The sequence below is a fragment of the Lytechinus variegatus genome, chromosome 13, assembly GCF_018143015.1.
Source record: "Lytechinus variegatus isolate NC3 chromosome 13, Lvar_3.0, whole genome shotgun sequence".
Classification (NCBI taxonomy): domain Eukaryota; kingdom Metazoa; phylum Echinodermata; class Echinoidea; order Temnopleuroida; family Toxopneustidae; genus Lytechinus; species Lytechinus variegatus.
Genome location: NC_054752.1, coordinates 15,234,275 through 15,252,820, shown reverse-complemented (window position 1 = coordinate 15,252,820; position 18,546 = coordinate 15,234,275). Strand labels below are relative to the sequence as shown.

At 37.2% G+C, this 18,546-nt stretch overlaps 1 protein-coding gene across 2 annotated transcripts in view; it reads right to left on the bottom strand.

Moving 5' to 3' along the window:
• Positions 1-18,546, bottom strand: part of LOC121426033 (plexin domain-containing protein 2-like) — a 72,401-nt gene that overhangs the window by 47,880 nt on the left and 5,975 nt on the right. For both annotated transcript variants that reach the window (XM_041622161.1, XM_041622162.1), the window contains exons 3-4: positions 6,923-7,051; positions 6,038-6,107 (exon numbers count right to left, since the gene is read on the bottom strand). In XM_041622161.1, coding sequence (XP_041478095.1) covers positions 6,038-6,107; positions 6,923-7,051 — 199 coding nt within the window. The remainder of the gene's footprint in view (positions 1-6,037; positions 6,108-6,922; positions 7,052-18,546) is intronic.

Sequence of the window (18,546 nt, the reverse complement as noted above, 5' to 3'; positions counted from 1 at the left end):
GTAGATCAATATATATTTGAAACAAAAATTAAGCAAAGATTTTCCTATTACGATATGCCTATTACATGCAAACAAAGAATAGTTGTAACTTTCTTTATAGGATTAGGAATGTATTTTTGCTATAAAATAAGATTTTTTATTTGCTTTAAAATGAAATTTTGTTATTCTGATGAAAATGAATCATTGTTTTATATTTCATTAAATTAAGGAAAAGTAAAAGAGAGAATATGGAGGAGAAATAGAAAGAAAAGAAAGAAGAAGATGGAGGAAAAGGAGGAGAGAATGGGGTGAAGAAAAAGAAAGAAGAGGAGAAGAAGGACTGGAAGAAAAGAAGGAGGGAAAAGGGAGAAGAGACAAAAGTAGGGGGAGAAGTGGAGGAGCAAAAGAAAGACAAAAGAGGAGAATGGGGAGGAGAAATAGAAAGGAAGAAGTTGAGGATGAGAATGGGGTGGAGAAAAAGAGAAGAGGTGGAAAAGAAAAGGATGAGAGAAGAATCAGGAAGAGAAAGAGTCGGAAAGGGTGAAGAAGAAATTAAAGGAGAGGAGGATGGACAGGAGAAAAAAGATGGGCAGAACAAGAGGAGGAAAAGGAGAAGAAAAGAAGGAGAGGAGAATGGGGAGGGAAAAGAGAAATAAGAGGGGAGAAATATAGGATCAAAGGGAGAAAAAGAGAAAAGGGAAGAGAAGGAGAAAGGAGAGCAAGAATGCGAGAAAAAAAGAATGGAAGAGGGAGTGAACAAAATAATGAGAAGCTGAAGATGAAAGAGGAAGAAGCCGATGCCAAGGCGAAGAAGATGGAGATTTTAAATCTCGATAAAAGGGTTTAGAGTACAATTAAACAGGCTGCCATTCTCTTGAATTGGAAAGCAAGAGGAAACCAACCATGTGAATTACAGATATATATATTTTTTAAATCCACTCCTGTCTTTGGCTGGTCTCTTTAAAGACAGATCTATCAAATCCTTGTAAATCTCATCAAATGCCATCGTATCCTCTAACTCAAACCAACATTCACTGAAAACCAGAAAAGGTACCGATATTAACATTTGACTTCGCTTTACGAATACATGTTAAAATGTATATTACGGTTTCTCTAGCAAGCTATGCAAAATTTTTACATAAAACTCATTTATAAAATTGAATGCATGCATTCCAACAACTACTGTATATGCTGCTGATACATATACATGTACGTAAAACAATTTTTTTTAGATTTTTATAAAAACAGCGTCGCTTTGACAATGACATTGCAGTCAGTTTCTTCATTTTCTTGTCAAGTAAAAAAATAAAAGTAAATAAAAAACATCATACATGTACATGTATAATGTATTAAAAGTGACAGTAACATAAAGCCTGCAGAAAAAGATAAGCTATATTAAATTTGACTCTATAACCATGGAGTTTACCAGAGGCAATCGTGCACAAACCTTTATTTTGCGCTTTGCTTGGCTTATGTACATGTATGTCTGAAATAAATTTGTAATTTTATGCATGTACAGTATATTCAACTCTGCCATTTCTGAGCTAAATAAGAGATAGGATTTATACACCACTGATTGGAATGAGGATGGTGGAAATTCATCAGGGATTAAAATTATGCTGATTTTGAAATCTCTACTATCAGTCAAACTGCAGCAACACTGTAGCACAATAAGCTACATGTATTCAGCTTTAAATTCAGCTTTTGTACTAGCACAACTACATGTAATGACACTTTGAACAATTCCCTGCATTTTACTTCAAGAAATCAAAGTCAGGGTCCCGTCTTACAAAGAGTTACAATTGATCCGATCAATCGTAACTATGGACGGCCAGCAACATCAACATCTATCATGCATGTTTGTTCAAAACATTTTTTAGCTACGGTATGATGTAAATTTATGCATAATTATTATTTTCTTGAAATTCTCTGCGCCTTTCTTTGCATACAGAGGACATTGTGCAAGTTTTTCGTAGAAAAAAATTATGACACTGATGAATTTCCATAGAGTTATGATTAAACGGATCAATCGTAACTCTGTAAGACGGGCCCAGATTGAATTCATGGTATATATTTTAAACAGAAATAGATAATACCAGTAATTAAACTCACTACATTGGTACTGTGTCCCTAAATGCGACTTTTTGCAATCAAATACAAAGTTAAACTGTGTGAAAGTCACCTTCCCAAGTGTAAACAGACTACATGTAATTATTTAATTTCATGTTCATATCTAGAGATGTTATCAAGGACCGTGGAACCAGGGGAAGGGGGGGGGGGGGAGGGAAGCTCCCCTTCCCATTTTTCGCCAAAACCATACATGTACAAAACCAACAAAACAAACTACCATCTGACTGTGATGATTTTTTGGGATGGTCAACCCCTCCCCATGGATTCAAAAACATTCCAAAGCCCCGGTATATTATATAATTTCTTATCATGGATTTGAGAATGAGAAATCATACAAAAAGGAAAAATTGTATTTTGCAGTGGGATCTTATTTTCAAAGATTGAATTCTGTTCTTATTCCATATAAACCTTGCATAAAAAGTTAAAACTCATTAATATTTTAGCAGTCAGATGCATCATCCTTATATAATTTCTCTTCAAGAACGCCTATTGAAGAAATGCTCCCTGAATGATTAATTGGAATTCTTCGTTTAGAGCAAGAACGCGATGTTCACCGAACCAGCGCCTCCGTGGCTTGCGGCACTTCTTGACCCGAAACTTGATCTATTATGAGCAGAGACAGCTAGGGGCAAGGCTCGAAATTTACAATTCCATGGCGGCAAACCATTTGGAAAATTGGTTAGAACTATATCCCATTAACTCATAAAGCATGGCGACGAACGTTTGTTTTTATTACAATTTCCAAAATAGGAATCTATGTTGCATAAACTGTTCGGCTGATGTTGAAGTCAAGAGTGTTTCTATGGTAATGGTGACCTTTGAAAGGGGGTTATAGGCATTATTATGAATAGCTATTATCTATCATAATCCACGTTCTATCCAGGCTACATGTCATGCTAACCTTTTGTTTTCTGATTACTATTCAAAAATTGAACTGCCAATATGCAGTTCATTTCCCTGTTCACATGTATAAATTAATGATTTTTTTTTTTTTAGTATAGTATTTATTTCAAACCATATCAAACACAAACAATAGTACAGAATACAACATCATAGAACTCAGAATGATAGGTTTGGGACCCCAGTGAAGCACAGCTTGTTAACGGGGCCCCTTTACATAGTAAGTAACATATTTACAATGGGTGTAACTTATCTTAAGAATAAATGATTTGACAGTATAATAAAAGGGGTAGGTTATAAAAATAGAGATGTTTCAGCTTGCCTAGGGTAACCCTTGTAACAGCCTAAATGAAGCAGAGCCAGAACATTCCCTAAAGCATCCTACAACCTCATTCATTAAAAATCAGTCCAAATTTGTGAGTGCATAAAATCGGTCCAAATTTGTGAGTGCATCACATCAACTGTACATGTACCTGGCTCTACTTACTTTAGGTGCATGTAGTAACACCTAAAATTTCATACTCATGTTCATAATCATCCTCTTTGAACTACATATATTTTTTCTTGGATCTTTTTTATTTCTTATTTAAAAAAAAATCAAGTTCCAGTTCACCGAAGTAACATGAAGGGAGTCACTGGTTTCATTTAAACCCATATTCAAAGATTTATGCCCTAATTTAACACCATATTTCATTTTTTTTCATTATGGTAACATTTTTACCAAGATATATTAAAGAGTAGTGAGGATGGCATACTAATCAATCATTTGTAATTCAGCTTCATGTATATTTCTCAAACTAATTATATTTGTGCTCGGAGGAAATCCAAGCATTCCAATTGAATTCTCATATAGCATAGTCATTCATCAAAATTTCAATTGGATTATCGTGGGAGATACATGGTATTAAAGTAACACTAACAGAAAAGGATAACACTCACATGCTTAGTTGTGATGTTAAGACAAAAATCAAGAAGTTTATACAGGTGTATCAATCAATTTTTTTCAATTTTAAGATAATTTTCCATGCACTACGAACAAAGCGTCACTAATAATGTTTTCTTAGAAAAATTGTTTTGATTTGGGGATAATTCATTTTTTCTGAAACGAAATGATTATCCTTTCTGCATTCCTTTTCTCTCTGTCTCGACCTCCCCTCCCCTGCTTCTTTCTCTTTCTTTTTATTTCCCTTCTCTTTGTACATTTCTATCTGTTGCATTTATCACCTTTTCTTATGTTTTCATATAATGTTTATGTACATTCTCCTTTTATTATTCATCTTGGTCTTTTTAAAAGAAAAAAAGTCTGTAAACATTTACTGTATGTATGAATAAATGCACCATTTTGAAGAAAAACACAAGATAAAAATCTGTGAGTTATATTGCTTTGCAGATCTTAACAAAATACATACATGTATTACATTCAGCTACAATTTGCAGAAAATGCCTTGACAATGTGAATTCAAGATCTGCCTGAAAAACCTGTCATTGCTGTCCAGGGCCATTGTAAACAACTGAATCATGAAATTTGCCACAACCAAATCAATGGCCAGTAAAATCATTTAAGAAAATAAAAGAGAAAGCGGAAAAGCAGCAGACAACTGCGAAAATGACGATAATGCAATCTAAAGCCCAAGCAAGGAGAATGCTCTCCAGCGAACCATACAGACATACCTCGCCCACTTCGACAGAATTTTTTTTCCTACACACATTAATAGCAGTCGTGAGTGGTGCCTGCACGGATGACATCCGAGAAAGTATCTCGTGACTTTTGCCTCTGTACAGAGCAAATTTATAGGCTTTTATGTCATCTCGTATTTCAAGATTTCTCTGAGTTCTTGAAATATTGAGGGAATGGAGAGAACAACTCCGATTTAATCTCGTTGAAACATTGGATGATGTTGACTGCAACTGACAAGAAGATAAAATTTGGCTTCAGGGGGATGAGAAATATTATCCAGTGAGCGTGATCATTATCGAAAATGAAAATAATATCAGATCCTAAACAAGCAGTAGCCCCGGTCTCAAAGTTTCTCATTAAGTCTACAAAGAAAGCATCCTGGGGCACATTATTTTCTGAAATATTTCATACTGAGTTATTCTTTCTCTCTCCCTCCGTCCCCCTCCTTCTTTCTTTCTTTCTTTCTTTCTTTCCTCCTTTCTTTTTTGTTGTTGATTACTTTCAAATTATTTCCTGCTTTCCTAAGTTTTAACATGAATTTCATAGGAGAGATAAACTATTACATCACATGTAGTAAAGATCATCATTTTTACTATCCAACATTGTAAACCATAATCATTATCTAATAATCACTATTAACAAGAAATTATTCCTATGATTATTATTATTATTATTTGCCTAAAGGCTGCCATAGGTTTATTCTGTAAAAAAGGCAGGGGATAAAGTGGAATCAAATCTACAGTTAATTATGACAAATTTTAACACTGGGGGAGGACAGAAGAACTCCCGCTGCACTCTAAATTCCAAGGATTTAAAATAAATCCACATAGGCTGTGAATAGTGACAAGCCATATATTAGATTTAGATTTAAACCTTGTTGATTTAAATATATATCTAAAAGATTTGAATATAAAATCTTTAAGTTAACCCTTATCCTTGGAATTTAGAGTGTAACATTACATCATGTAGGTGCAAAGTGATTATCATCAGTATTATAATAGATCATTTTGTCAATATCATTTAATCATCATGATAAGAACCCTGTTATAATTAAATCATGATTTGTCATCATTACCATTACAAATAACAACACCATCATCATCACCAGAAACATCACATTTTCAGATACAACAAGAATTGAACAAAGTTGAAGAAAGATCCATCTTTCCTTCACCTTTACTTCCCCCTCTTTCAACAATCATTTGTCAAAATTTGAAAATCTCTCTCTCACTGTCGTGCAAACCCTCTAACAATCACGCACTCTCTTTCTCTCTTCCTTTACATAGTTTATTCTCCATCAACTAGACATCCATTCAATTTCACTGATGACTTCAAAAATTGTGTACTTACCCCCTGTTGCGATATAAATTTTAGTGATGTTGTGGCCATAAAACGGAAACTGAAAAGGCAACCGAACCTCCTGAATATTAAACAAAACATTAGAAAAGTCATCAATAATGTTGTTTGAATGATGAAATGTCAGTGAAAATTTAGAGATTGAATGCAAGAACTGATTTTACAACCAAGATCAATTTGGTAATTAATTGAATATAGATTTCTCGCAAGACCCATTATTGTACATAGAGCCCCCTCTCCCCCTCTTCTTCTTATCCATATTTCTCTCCATTTTCTTCATTATCATATCTCTCTTTCCTCTTTCTTTCTTTCTTTCTTTCTATCTTTCTTTCTTTCTTTCCTTCCTTCCTTCCTTCCTTTCTTACTTTCTTTCTTTCTTTCCTTCCTTCCTTCCTCTCCTTCTTTTTCTTCTTCTTCTATTTCTTCTTCTTCTCCTACCGTAAATAGGTTGAGTGGCACAAGGCATTCTTCTACCTCCTTGCATTTCTTTTCCCTCCTTCAGCTTTTTTCCCCTTCCTCCTTCTTCCTCTTTGTCCACTTCTTTTTTTTCCTTTCTCATCTGTTTTATGTCTTCAAACTTCTTTATTTCTTGCATCCTTTCTTTCTTAATATCTTTTTTGTGCATTCTTCTTCATATTTGCTTCATAATTCTTCTTCCTCCTCCTCTCACTCTCCTCACTCATTTCCTCCACCTTTTCCCTTTCAAAAGGGGCTTTTTCACAATTGCTCGTACGATCGTTTGCTATCATTTGGTCACAATATATGTTGCACACAATCGCAACGGCTGTAAGCAGTCGCACCACCCATTGTGAAAGGGGATCTAGAAAGATCAATTGTATATTAATGATGTTGATATTGATGAAAAGACTAAAAACTTACCCCTGCTGTAAGATGGCTATCAGATAGAGCATCATGGTCTACTACAGTGTATGGACTACCCCTTTCGAGATTCTGAAAATATTCTTGACCATCAGAATAAAAATTTGACGTGTAGTAGTCATGATCATCCTGTAGCATATAGAAAAAGAAAGAAAAAAATGTTTTAGATAGAATAAATTCGAAAAAAAGTCGAAACCCTTTTGTGTGCCTTCTTCGTCTTTGCTTCATAATTCATAACCACCATGGTGTAGTGTTCTGACTCTTGCTTTGTAATCAGAGGGTCATGTGTTCATGGCCTGGCGTCCTTTGGCAAGGCATCAATCCACACTTTGCCACTCTCGACCCAGGTGCTAATTGGGTACCGGTAGGAAACAACCACCACTGTGGTTGGTATAGCAAGTGTTCATGCCTATTATTACAAGCTACTAAAAAGCTATGAATCCAGTGATGTGGTAATAATAATTGTGAAGCACTTTGAACAGTCATACATGTAGATTGACAAAGTGTTGTATAAAGCCAATTATTATTTCACAGCCAATACTGTAGATCAGCGAAGGCAAATTTAATCCCAACATCAATATAGAAAATTTAAACACTGGAGCATCAATGTGCTGACAAATTTATAGAAATAAGAAGTCAAAGAAAAATACAAATTTCAAGTTTCACTTTATACATGTACATGTATTTCCACAAGACAGATTTTACAATGTACATGTACATCCTGGGGAGCGTTTCATCAATATTTTCATCCGACAAGTTGTTAGATCTGACATCTTTCCATGATTTTGATTGGCTGAGAGGCACTTTTCCTATGGTAAATGTCCGATAAAATAGGACTTGTCGGATAAAACGTCCGACAAGTCCTTTCATGAAACGCCCCCTGGACAACGTTATCGGTGTTACATGTAATTGTTATGCTTCTTTTCTTTGGGTGGAATTAATGAGGCAGTGATGCTGTGGAAAACCAACTCTGAATTTATTATTAGCACACATGTAGATATCCAATGTTAAATGGCAAGACTGAAAGAAAAAAAGTTAAATGGCAAGCATCAAAGCCAAAATACAGGCACTTCTGCAAAGAAAGCAGCTTTTTTTAAGGTTCATTGCACTCGTTTCTATGCATATGGACGGCAGTATGGGCTTTCGTTCATTTAACAGACCCAATGGGGATCCATCTGTCAAGCAAAGTAAGTACAAACAAGGTCAGAAAGACGCTTCTAGCCGGGAGAATAAGATTGAATGAGCGATAAAGGCATCTACAAGGAGATAAAGAGGGAAGGAGATGCGGTTTGAGCCTTGAGAAAATAACACGTCAAGACTGAGCATGGACCGAAGATGGTCAGCGGAATTGATGAGGGAACAGAAACGGGAGAAAGGGACAAGTTCACCGGGATTCAATATGTTGATATAGCTGCACCATGGCAACCAAAAGCTGCTCAGCGTAATTAAATCTGAGCGAGACGAGACATCGAAGGTGATAAGGAGAGTGACGATCTGTCGTGACAGGTTTCATCCACACAAAAGTACAACATTATAGTGACCATTTTATCAAATAGCATCAAATATAATAACTACTTGTCATTATCAATACTGGAGAACATATATGCACAGTGTAGTGTAGGTTCCTTAACGTTGTACATGGTAGTTACCAAGTATCAAAGCCTTTTCTTGCTTAGTTTCATGAAATCCACCAAAAATTCAATGTTAATATTCCAAATTTCATTACAATTATACTCAATCAATGTTTTATTATGCAATTTAGGCCATGTACAATTTCTTTTATTTTACATTAAATATATTTCAAGTACCATATCAGATTTAATAGAGATAAAATATCTTAAAATGTGTTTTAATATTTGTTTTGATTGTTTGATTTTTAAAAAATAACTAAAAGCTCTTATAAATGCCTACATGTGTCCTGTAAACCCTTTCTAAAACCCTAAAAGCAGGAATAGTCTACATTTTTGTACATTTTTTTTTCTAGTAAAGGAGGATGTATGTATTCTACATGTAAATAGCATATTATTTTAATAATTATCAATTAAATTCAATGTGAAAGAGGCAATGTGTTCTGTGCTCTCTGTATCTTTGCAAAATAACCGAACAGGGTACCGGTACATTCCCAAATATGTATTGAAATCACTTTGGAAACTAACAATTATTGTCTTCCCTTTTCCCAAAACAAGTGATTCCCTTTAGTATGAAAGGGGCAATGTGTTTGCTTGCTACATTTTTGTACGATGACCAAGCAGGATATATGTACCTGTAGGCCTGACTCGGTATTATTGTGCACTGAACAGTGTCAATGGGGAAATCTTCTTCCCAAATACATGCACTTATAAATACAAACCACACAAGCTCATTGTAATTCCTGTATGAGTTAATCACAAAGCACTATGCATGACTAACATCTTTTTATATAATTTCTATATTGAAGAAAATCTTAGAACTTATATTTTGTAATTTTGTACACAATCTACATTCAAGAATGAGACTGTATCAATCAATTAAACACATCATTGCATACTAACACTATAACATGTCGACCTATTTCAAAATTCAATTTTCATGTACATGTACATAAAATTGTAGCTTTATCAATCTTTTTCTTTTTGTCTTCACCATACATGTATGTATGCTTCTTTAATATTCCCTATTAGATGAATTTTGTTATTTATCCCATCCACACGACCCTCTCCCTCCATGTGAACAGTCACCAAATTCAAAATAAAAAAGACATACCGGTACATGTATGATAGACCTATGACATTTGTGCATGTATACATTTGTCTACTGATTATATTAGTAGTGGGCTATAAATGGGTGATTTTTGGTTTTACTGTGGGAACAGTTTTTTTGTGTTCCTTTTACCTTATCTCAACATGAAATGACAATATTTTTTGTCTCGGGTCCGAGAAAAAAGTGTGCCGGGCCAAAATCCAAAATGGCCGCCAAAACCCCCCCCCCAAATCACAGTTTTGGCCACAACTTCTTTATTTGGTGGTCTTTTTCTCTGGTTTTGGTGTCTATTCATATGTTTTAGGGGGCAGGCAATCTGTTTTTCCTATAATTAGCACTTTAAACCATTATTTGTAGAGTTAAAAGGTAATTATACCAAAATTTTCCAATCTTTATAGCCTTTTTTCAGCCAAATGTAGGTTTTATCATCTTGGAGTTCTTGGATATTAGATGGTAAGAGGTCAACAATAGCAAGCAGCTTCAAAGAGCTATATTGCTTTTATTCCTCTACTGTGGGTTTTACGGATATTTGTGAAATATATCTTATTCAATAAAAAATATTATCCATAGGGGCAATACAGTATACAATGTACTGTTACTGTACATACTACACTGCATATATCCATGCATTGACCACCAGGACATACATGTATGACAAGGCCTGTATATAAACTATAGTGTCATAGAAATAGGCTCCTAAGGTTTAAAATTAAATTGTGAATTTGATTGCTTGTCAGCTGATGTACATGATGAAACCAGCAACGTAAATTGCACATAAAAATATCACATATCATATACGTACATCACATGTGTACATGTAGCCATATCTTCTTCATTTGGAGGCTTTTTTTACCTGGTTGTGTCTAACTGGCCTATGTTAATGGGGTCAGGTAACTATCATGGTAACGTTGATCAACAGCCAATCAGAACCAAGGATTCCATGTAAAGTTACCATTAAGTTAACATAATGGTAAATTTTTATGCAACGGTGCCCAGAATATCTACAGTGTAAATGCCATGATGTTTGGTTAATTACCTTTCTCCGCCCCCTGAATTAGCATATTTGACAAAACATGTCCTCAGTTTCTGAGACAAAACATATCTTCAATTTCTGAGGCATCTAATTCTAAACCTAAGAGCTCATTTCTACATGTTTAACACTATAGTTTATACATGTACATGCCTTGTCATGGTGGTCAATGCATTTATGCAGTGCAGTATGTACAGTACATTAATACTGTATAGCCCCTATGGATAATTAACATTTGTTTTAATTTAATATGATATATTTCACAAATATCCGTAAAACTCATAGTAGAGGAATAAAGCGATATAGCTCTATGAAGCTGCTTACTAATGTTGACCTCGTACCATCTAATATTCAAGAATCCCAGGACGATAAAATCTACTTTTTGGCTGAAAAAAGGCTATAAAAATTGAAAAATTTAGGTATAATTACCTTTTAACTCTACAAATAATGGTTGAAAAGTACTAATTATAGGAAAAACAAATTGGCTGCCCCCAAATACATATGAATAGACACCAAAACCAAAGAAAAAGACCACCAAATAAAGAAGTTGTGGCCAAAACTGTGATTTTGAGTGGTTTTGGCGGCCATTTTGGATTTTGGCCCGGCACACTTTTTTCTCGGACCCAAGACAAAAAATATTGTCATTTCATGTTGAGATACATTACAAGGAATAAATAAAAAATGTTCCCATATTGAAAATCCAAAAAAAGTATTTTTGACCCATGTATAGCCCACTCCTAATTATATACTGAAATTCTCCATATTAACAAGAAAAGAATATACAGTAAGAAATGCACCAATGGGGGTGAAAAAATTAATGCTCTTTTGTATTCAGGATTTTTTTTTTTACTTCAATGATATAAACCAAAGTAGGTCATGTATACATACATGTATCACTGAGTGTACATTAGAATAAACCTCAACAGCTAATCATCTTAACCACTGTCAATAGGGACAATCCGGTACCAAGCACGGTCTAGTAGACAATAACAGGATAGTGCTTCCTACAATGTACATACTCCGATGACTTACATGTAGTTTGTCAAAAGCAGTTTTCAAATACTCCCATTCCTGTGACCTTCTCCCTCAATGTGAACAGGCACCAAATTGGCCTATTGTTTTTTTGCAAGGGCCAATATTTCACAAGCTTCAGCTTCATTTGGTCCCAACCATTTAAATATGCTTTGCAATTGATTTATACTTTATATTGGTTTAATGGTTTAATGAATTGAAATGAATTGAACTTTTGTGTTTACCATGATTTAAAAATGTACTGTACAATACAAAACCATCAAAAATCACTTGAATGTAAAAAAGAACTACATGTAGTCTACATCATACTGTACATGTACTTGTGAGATATTTAAATATGCTTTGCAATTGATTTATAATTTATATTGGTTTAATGGTTTAATGAATTGAAATGAATTGAACTTTTGTGTTTACCATGATTTAAAAATGTACTGTACAATACAAAACCATCAAAAATCACTTGAAAGTAAAAAAGAACTACATGTAGTTGTGACGCACCCAAGTCTGGATGTAGACTATCAGTAATAAAGAGTTCGCGGCTAGAGATCAAATACACAAACACGGCTTCCCTGTCTTTAAAAGATGTGTCATCGATTGTGAGGATTTGGGGTGACTTAGGAGTTGGAGAAGTTGAGGTTGTTGTGTGCTGTGATGTAGAGTTGGTCCTGGCCACGTAACATATTTGGGACCTTGTCCAGGAGTCGGAAAACAAGCCAGTTTTCATGTCGAGGTAGTTAGTTTTCGTATTCCGTATACCGGTTATTACGTAGTACAGTACATGTATTATAATGCGCTCGCGCTGCGTGTAGTTATGGGCATCTTCTGTGCATGTGTGTGTATGCACGTTTTGTGTGTGGAGCGTTTCGTTGGGCTCGTGTAGGCGACGGGTCACGCTCAATTTTTCTCGGATTTAGCCTTCGTTCAAGGCGCAGTGGATTTCTGGTATTTTTATTCGCTGCTAGGTTTCCTTTGCATTTTTGTGCTTGCTCACTGCATGTTTTGGATCAGTCTGTCTTGTTTACTAGCTGTTGTGCTGGTTTTGTCTCCTTAGTGGAGTTTGGTATATATTATAGACTGGTTGTTTTGTTTTGTGGTCTGAGCATAGTTTTTCTCAATGGCTGAGGATAGAGTGCAAAGTTTTGTTGATGGTCCCACACCGGAGCTGTTGGGGCAGTTGACGAAGGCTGAGTTAGTGGAAGCTGCTCGTCTTTTAGACATTTCGGTTCGTCCTTCATTTAGAAAGGATGAGATTAAGGACTGCATTCGTCAGTTTTTGGTCCAAACGGACATTTGGTCAGCTCGTGTTGATTCTGCGGAGGAGGGGGATGATTCTGCGTCCTCTGATGGATCTCATGATTCTGAGTTAAATCTAAAAACTCTGGAAGCACAGTTGAAATTGAAGGAGATTGAACTTCGTACAAAAGAGGTTGAGCTACAAATGAAGAGCCTAGATTTGAAATCTAAGGAATTGGATGTGAGGAGTGGTGATTCCTCTGTCAAGTTTGATGCTTGTAAGTATGTTAGGTTAGTTCCTAAGTTTGATGAGAGTAAGGTAGAGGAGTTCTTTCAGCATTTTGAGAAGGTAGCTGTCAATTTAGGCTGGGAGAGATCTGTCTGGCCAACTTTGGTACAGAGTGTGCTCATCGGTAGGGCCCAGGAGGTTTATGCCTCATTGTCTGTGGAAGAGGGGGGTTGCTACGAGCAACTGAAGTCTTCTGTCTTGAGGGCTTACGAGTTAGTGCCTGAGGCACATAGGCAAGCATTTCGCAATACTAAAAAGGGCGAACGGGACACTTATGTGGACCTGGTTCGTAAGAAGGTTGTTCATTTTGAACGATGGTTGTCCTCAACTGGTGTTAATAGCTTTGAGAGTTTGAAGGAGCTTATGTTGAGTGAGGAGTTGAAACGTTCGGTTTCACATGAATTAAGGCAGTACTTAGAGGAGCGTGAGGTAGTGAACGTTCAGAGGGCAGCAGTACTCTTGGATGAATATGTCTTAACACATAAGGTAGTTGATAGGAGTAAACCTCAAGGGAAGGTTAATCAGTCTGTTGGTAAGAAAGATTATTCATGGCAAGATGAGAGTCAAGGTAGTAACAATACTGTCAAGAGTGGTAATAGGCAAAAACCTGTTCCTGGTCCTTGTTATTACTGTAAGCAAGAAGGACATAGAATGTCTGAGTGTAGTAAACTGAAGAAAAAGAGAGAGAAAGAGGGCTTTGGTGAGAGGAAAGTAGTTCCTAATGCATTAGCTAGTGTCAAGAGGGAGAATAGAGCAGTGTCTGTAGGGTATAAACCGTTTGTTACTGAAGGTTTTGTAAGTTTGTCAGGTAGTAGTGAGGAGGTTCCCATCCGTATTCTTCGGGATACTGGGGCCACCCAGACTCTTCTCTTAGCTAATGTTTTGCCTTTTTCTGAGGACTCGGCTGTTCATTCGGATGTGTTTGTAAGAGGTGTAGGTGGTGTAATACAGGTGCCTTTACATAGTGTGAATTTGAAGTCTGCTATTGTGTCAGGTCATGTGGATGTTGGAGTTTCTCCTGCCTTACCGGTAGAAGGCGTATCGTTGCTGTTAGGTAATGATCTTGCGGGTGATAAGGTTTTGCCACATCCAGTTAAATCAAACATTCCTGTGTCTGATGAGGAAACTGAAAGTTTGGTAAAAGAGATGCCAGACGTGTTTTCCTCCTGTGTATTGACTAGGTCTATGGCTGCTAAGGCAAAACAGGAAAGGAAAAATTCAGAGCAGGGTTTGAAAGAGACTAGTCCGGATACTGTTAATTTGGGGGATAGTTTTCTTGGTCATTTGGATGATAACAGTGTGTTCTGTCAGGTAGATAATAGCAAATCTGCTGAAGATAGTAGTGGAGTTAATCACGATGGTGAATCTGATGTAGGACTTAATAGGTTGTCTTTGATCGATGCTCAAGGCAAAGATCCTGAGTTGGTTGGAAGTATCAATAGTGCTCTGTCTGAGGAGGAAACTGTTAATGAAAGCACATGCTTTTACATGAAGGATGATATTCTCATGAGGAGATGGAGACCTCCAGATGCAAGTCTTGATGAAGATTGGAGGGTTATCCATCAGGTTGTGGTGCCTAAGGTCTTTCGTAGGCAGATTTTGAAAGTTTCACATGAAACTGGTCTTGGTGGACACCTTGGTGTCAATAAGACTGTTAACAGAATTCTGAAACATTTCTTTTGGCCAGGGCTGCGGAGTGATGTTAGTGAATTTTGTAGGGCATGTCATGCCTGCCAAGTTGTTGGCAAACCCAACCAGAAGATTCCGCCGGCACCATTACGGCCCATCCCGGCATTTGATGAGCCATTTTCAACAATTATTGTTGATTGTGTTGGTCCACTGCCTAAGACTAAGGCTGGACATGAGTATCTCTTGACTATGATGTGTGCAGCAACCAGATTTCCCGAGGCAGTGCCACTTCGTAGAATAACGGCTCAGAATGTTTGCAAAGCACTGGTGAAGTTCTTTTCGTTGGTAGGATTACCAAGGATTATTCAGAGTGATCAAGGCTCTAATTTCACTTCCAAGTTGTTCAGACAAGTGATGTCGCAGTTGGGAATTCGATGCGTGAATTCGAGTGCCTATCATCCTGAGAGCCAAGGGGCATTGGAAAGGTTTCATCAAACCTTGAAGAACATGATGAGAACTTATTGTTTTCAGTGTGAGAAAGAGTGGGACGAGGGACTACCCTTACTCTTGTTTGCAGTTCGGGAGTCTGTGCAAGACTCATTAGGATTTAGTCCATTTGACTTGGTATTTGGCCATACTGTTCGTGGGCCTTTATTGGTGTTGAAAGAGAAGATGCTTGAATCGGATGAGAGGTGTGGATTACTGGATTATGTATCTCGGTTCCAAAAAAGGTTGTCTTATTCAAGAGAACTTGCTATGCAGCACATGAAGACTGCTCAGGCAGACATGAAGAAAGTGTTTGATCGCAAAGCTAGGGAGAGAAGCTTTGATCCCGGTTCTAAGGTGTTAGTGCTCTTGCCAATTCCAGGTAATTGTTTGCAGGCTCGGTACTCTGGTCCATACGTTGTGGAGGAGAAAGTGAGTGAGGTGAACTATGTAATTCGCACTCCGGATAAGAGGAAACAGAAACGTCTTTGTCACATTAACATGTTGAAAGAGTATGTAGAGAGCAGTGAGGATTGCAAAGCGAAGTCGGTTGCGAGTGTTGGTGTTGCTTGTGGTAGGAGTGATACTGTTGACGTACAACAGGAAGTTGGTCTTTCCTTGCCTGAAGTTAAGCTTGAGAATTCAGAAGTTCTGGAGAATCTTGGTGAAAGGTTGAATTATCTTCCAGTGAGTGAGAGAGAGTCGTTGCAGGAGTTGATTTCCGAATACAGTCATTTGTTTGGTGATGTTCCCAGTAGAACCACTCTCGTAGAACATGATGTTGATGTCGGGGAGTGTACCCCAATTAAGCAACATCCGTATAGGTTGAATCCGTCAAAGTTGGAAATTCTCAGGAAGGAAGTTAACTACATGATTGTCAATGACATTATTGAGCCAAGTAGTAGTCAGTGGAGTTCTCCTTGTGTCTTAGTACCAAAGAAGGATGGTAGTTATAGGTTCTGTACAGACTATAGGTTGTTGAATTCCAAGTCCAAATCAGACTCGTACCCCATACCTCGCATTGACGACCTGATTGACAAGATAGGGAGTGCTAAGTTTGTGTCGAAACTAGATCTCTTAAAAGGATACTGGCAAGTGCCCCTGTCACCAAGGGCACGAGAGCTGTCCGCTTTCGTTACACCAGATGGTCTCTACCAATATAAAGTCATGCCGTTCGGAATGAAGAACAGCCCTGCCACTTTCCAACGGTTGATGAATGCAGTGATTGCTGGTCTTGAAGGATGTCAGGCATACCTTGATGACATTGTGATATACAGCGAGACCTGGGCAGAACATCTTCATCTCCTGAAGTCCCTCTTCAATCGCCTCTCCGAGGCAAACTTGACCGTGAATCTCAAGAAGTCGGACTTTGTACGTGCACAGGTGGTATTCCTGGGCCACATTGTTGGGCTTGGGACTGTACGCCCGATCAGTGCGAAGGTAGGAGCCATTGTGGACTTCCCGATTCCAGAGGATAAGCGGGCTCTACGTCGCTTTCTGGGGATGTCCGGATTCTATCGGAAATTCTGCAAGAACTTTGCTTCTGTTTCTGCACCTCTGACGAACCTGCTGAAGAAGGATGTGCCATATACTTGGACACCGTCATGCCAGATCGCTTTTGAACGCCTGAAGGCAACTCTTGCTAGTGAGCCTGTTTTGGCAGCACCGGACTTCAGCAAGACGTTCGTGCTGGAAGTTGATGCTAGCGGTCTTGGAGTCGGAGGGGTTCTTCTTCAAAAAGATCGTGATGGGATAGAGCGACCAGTGTGCTACATGTCAAAAAAACTAAATAGCCATCAAGCTAGGTATAGCACTATTGAGAAGGAGACGCTCGCACTGATTCTTGGCATTCAACACTTTGATGTTTACATATCGAACAATCCATTGGTGGTCAGAACAGACCACAATCCCTTGACCTTCCTCAACAGAATGAAGAACAAGAACGCTAGGCTGATGAGGTGGTCCTTGATGCTTCAGGAATACAATCTTACCATTGAACACATACCCGGAAAGGACAATGTGATCGCAGATACCTTGTCTCGTGGATTTGCTGAGTAATATTGTATTTGAACCTAAACTGAATAACGGTGAATTTGAATCTAACGAATGTACTGGATCTTGACATTGATAATGATGAATCGGAACTTTGACAGATATACTTCAATTTGAACTGATCTTGGAAACTGGAAGTTGAACAATCACAAACTGAACACTAACTGAAGTGCGAACTGATACCTCATCAAAATGAACCCAAAGTGAACTTTAACTTCCATCATCGATCTTATTTTTGCAAACTGTTTGTTATTTTGTATCAAGATATACATGCACATTTATGCTCAGTCTTTGTCACTGGGGGCTTGTAAGCTTTTTGGATGCAAAAATTAAACAAAACACAAAGAAATTGTACCCAAAATAAGTAATTGGGGTTGCGTTTTCATGGCATTGATTTTTGCTGATACTTTCCTCACAAAGTATATAGGTTCAGGTTTTAACCAATCTTATATTGGTTGTGTTTTTAATTAGTGAGTTAAAAAAAAAAATTGTGTGACAAAAATGAATGAGCATGATGTACAACTGTATTGCATTTTTCATACAATGGTATTTTTACTTGTCGTTGTTGGTGGTTTTTGAGGATTCTCAAATTCAAAACAAAAACCCTCATTTGGATGTTAAAGTATATTTTACTCAATCACTCAGTGAGTACATAGTTCATGTATTTGATTATTTGGATACTAACATTCTCAAAAGGAATGTTCTAATTAAACAAAATATTGAGTGTATTCTAAACCAAGATATTGATATCACAAAGAGTTTAACGAATGCACGCACAAAAGGCTTTAGCATCAAAATTTTCATAAGTCTGGAACTTTTATTCCTCAATAACCACATTTACTATTGATTATGTACTATTTTGTCACGAAAGTTCTGTTATAACTTTCGTTTTTAAAGGGTGGAGGTGTGACGCACCCAAGTCTGGATGTAGACTATCAGTAATAAAGAGTTCGCGGCTAGAGATCAAATACACAAACACGGCTTCCCTGTCTTTAAAAGATGTGTCATCGATTGTGAGGATTTGGGGTGACTTAGGAGTTGGAGAAGTTGAGGTTGTTGTGTGCTGTGATGTAGAGTTGGTCCTGGCCACGTAACAGTAGTCTACATCATACTGTACATGTACTTGTGAGATAT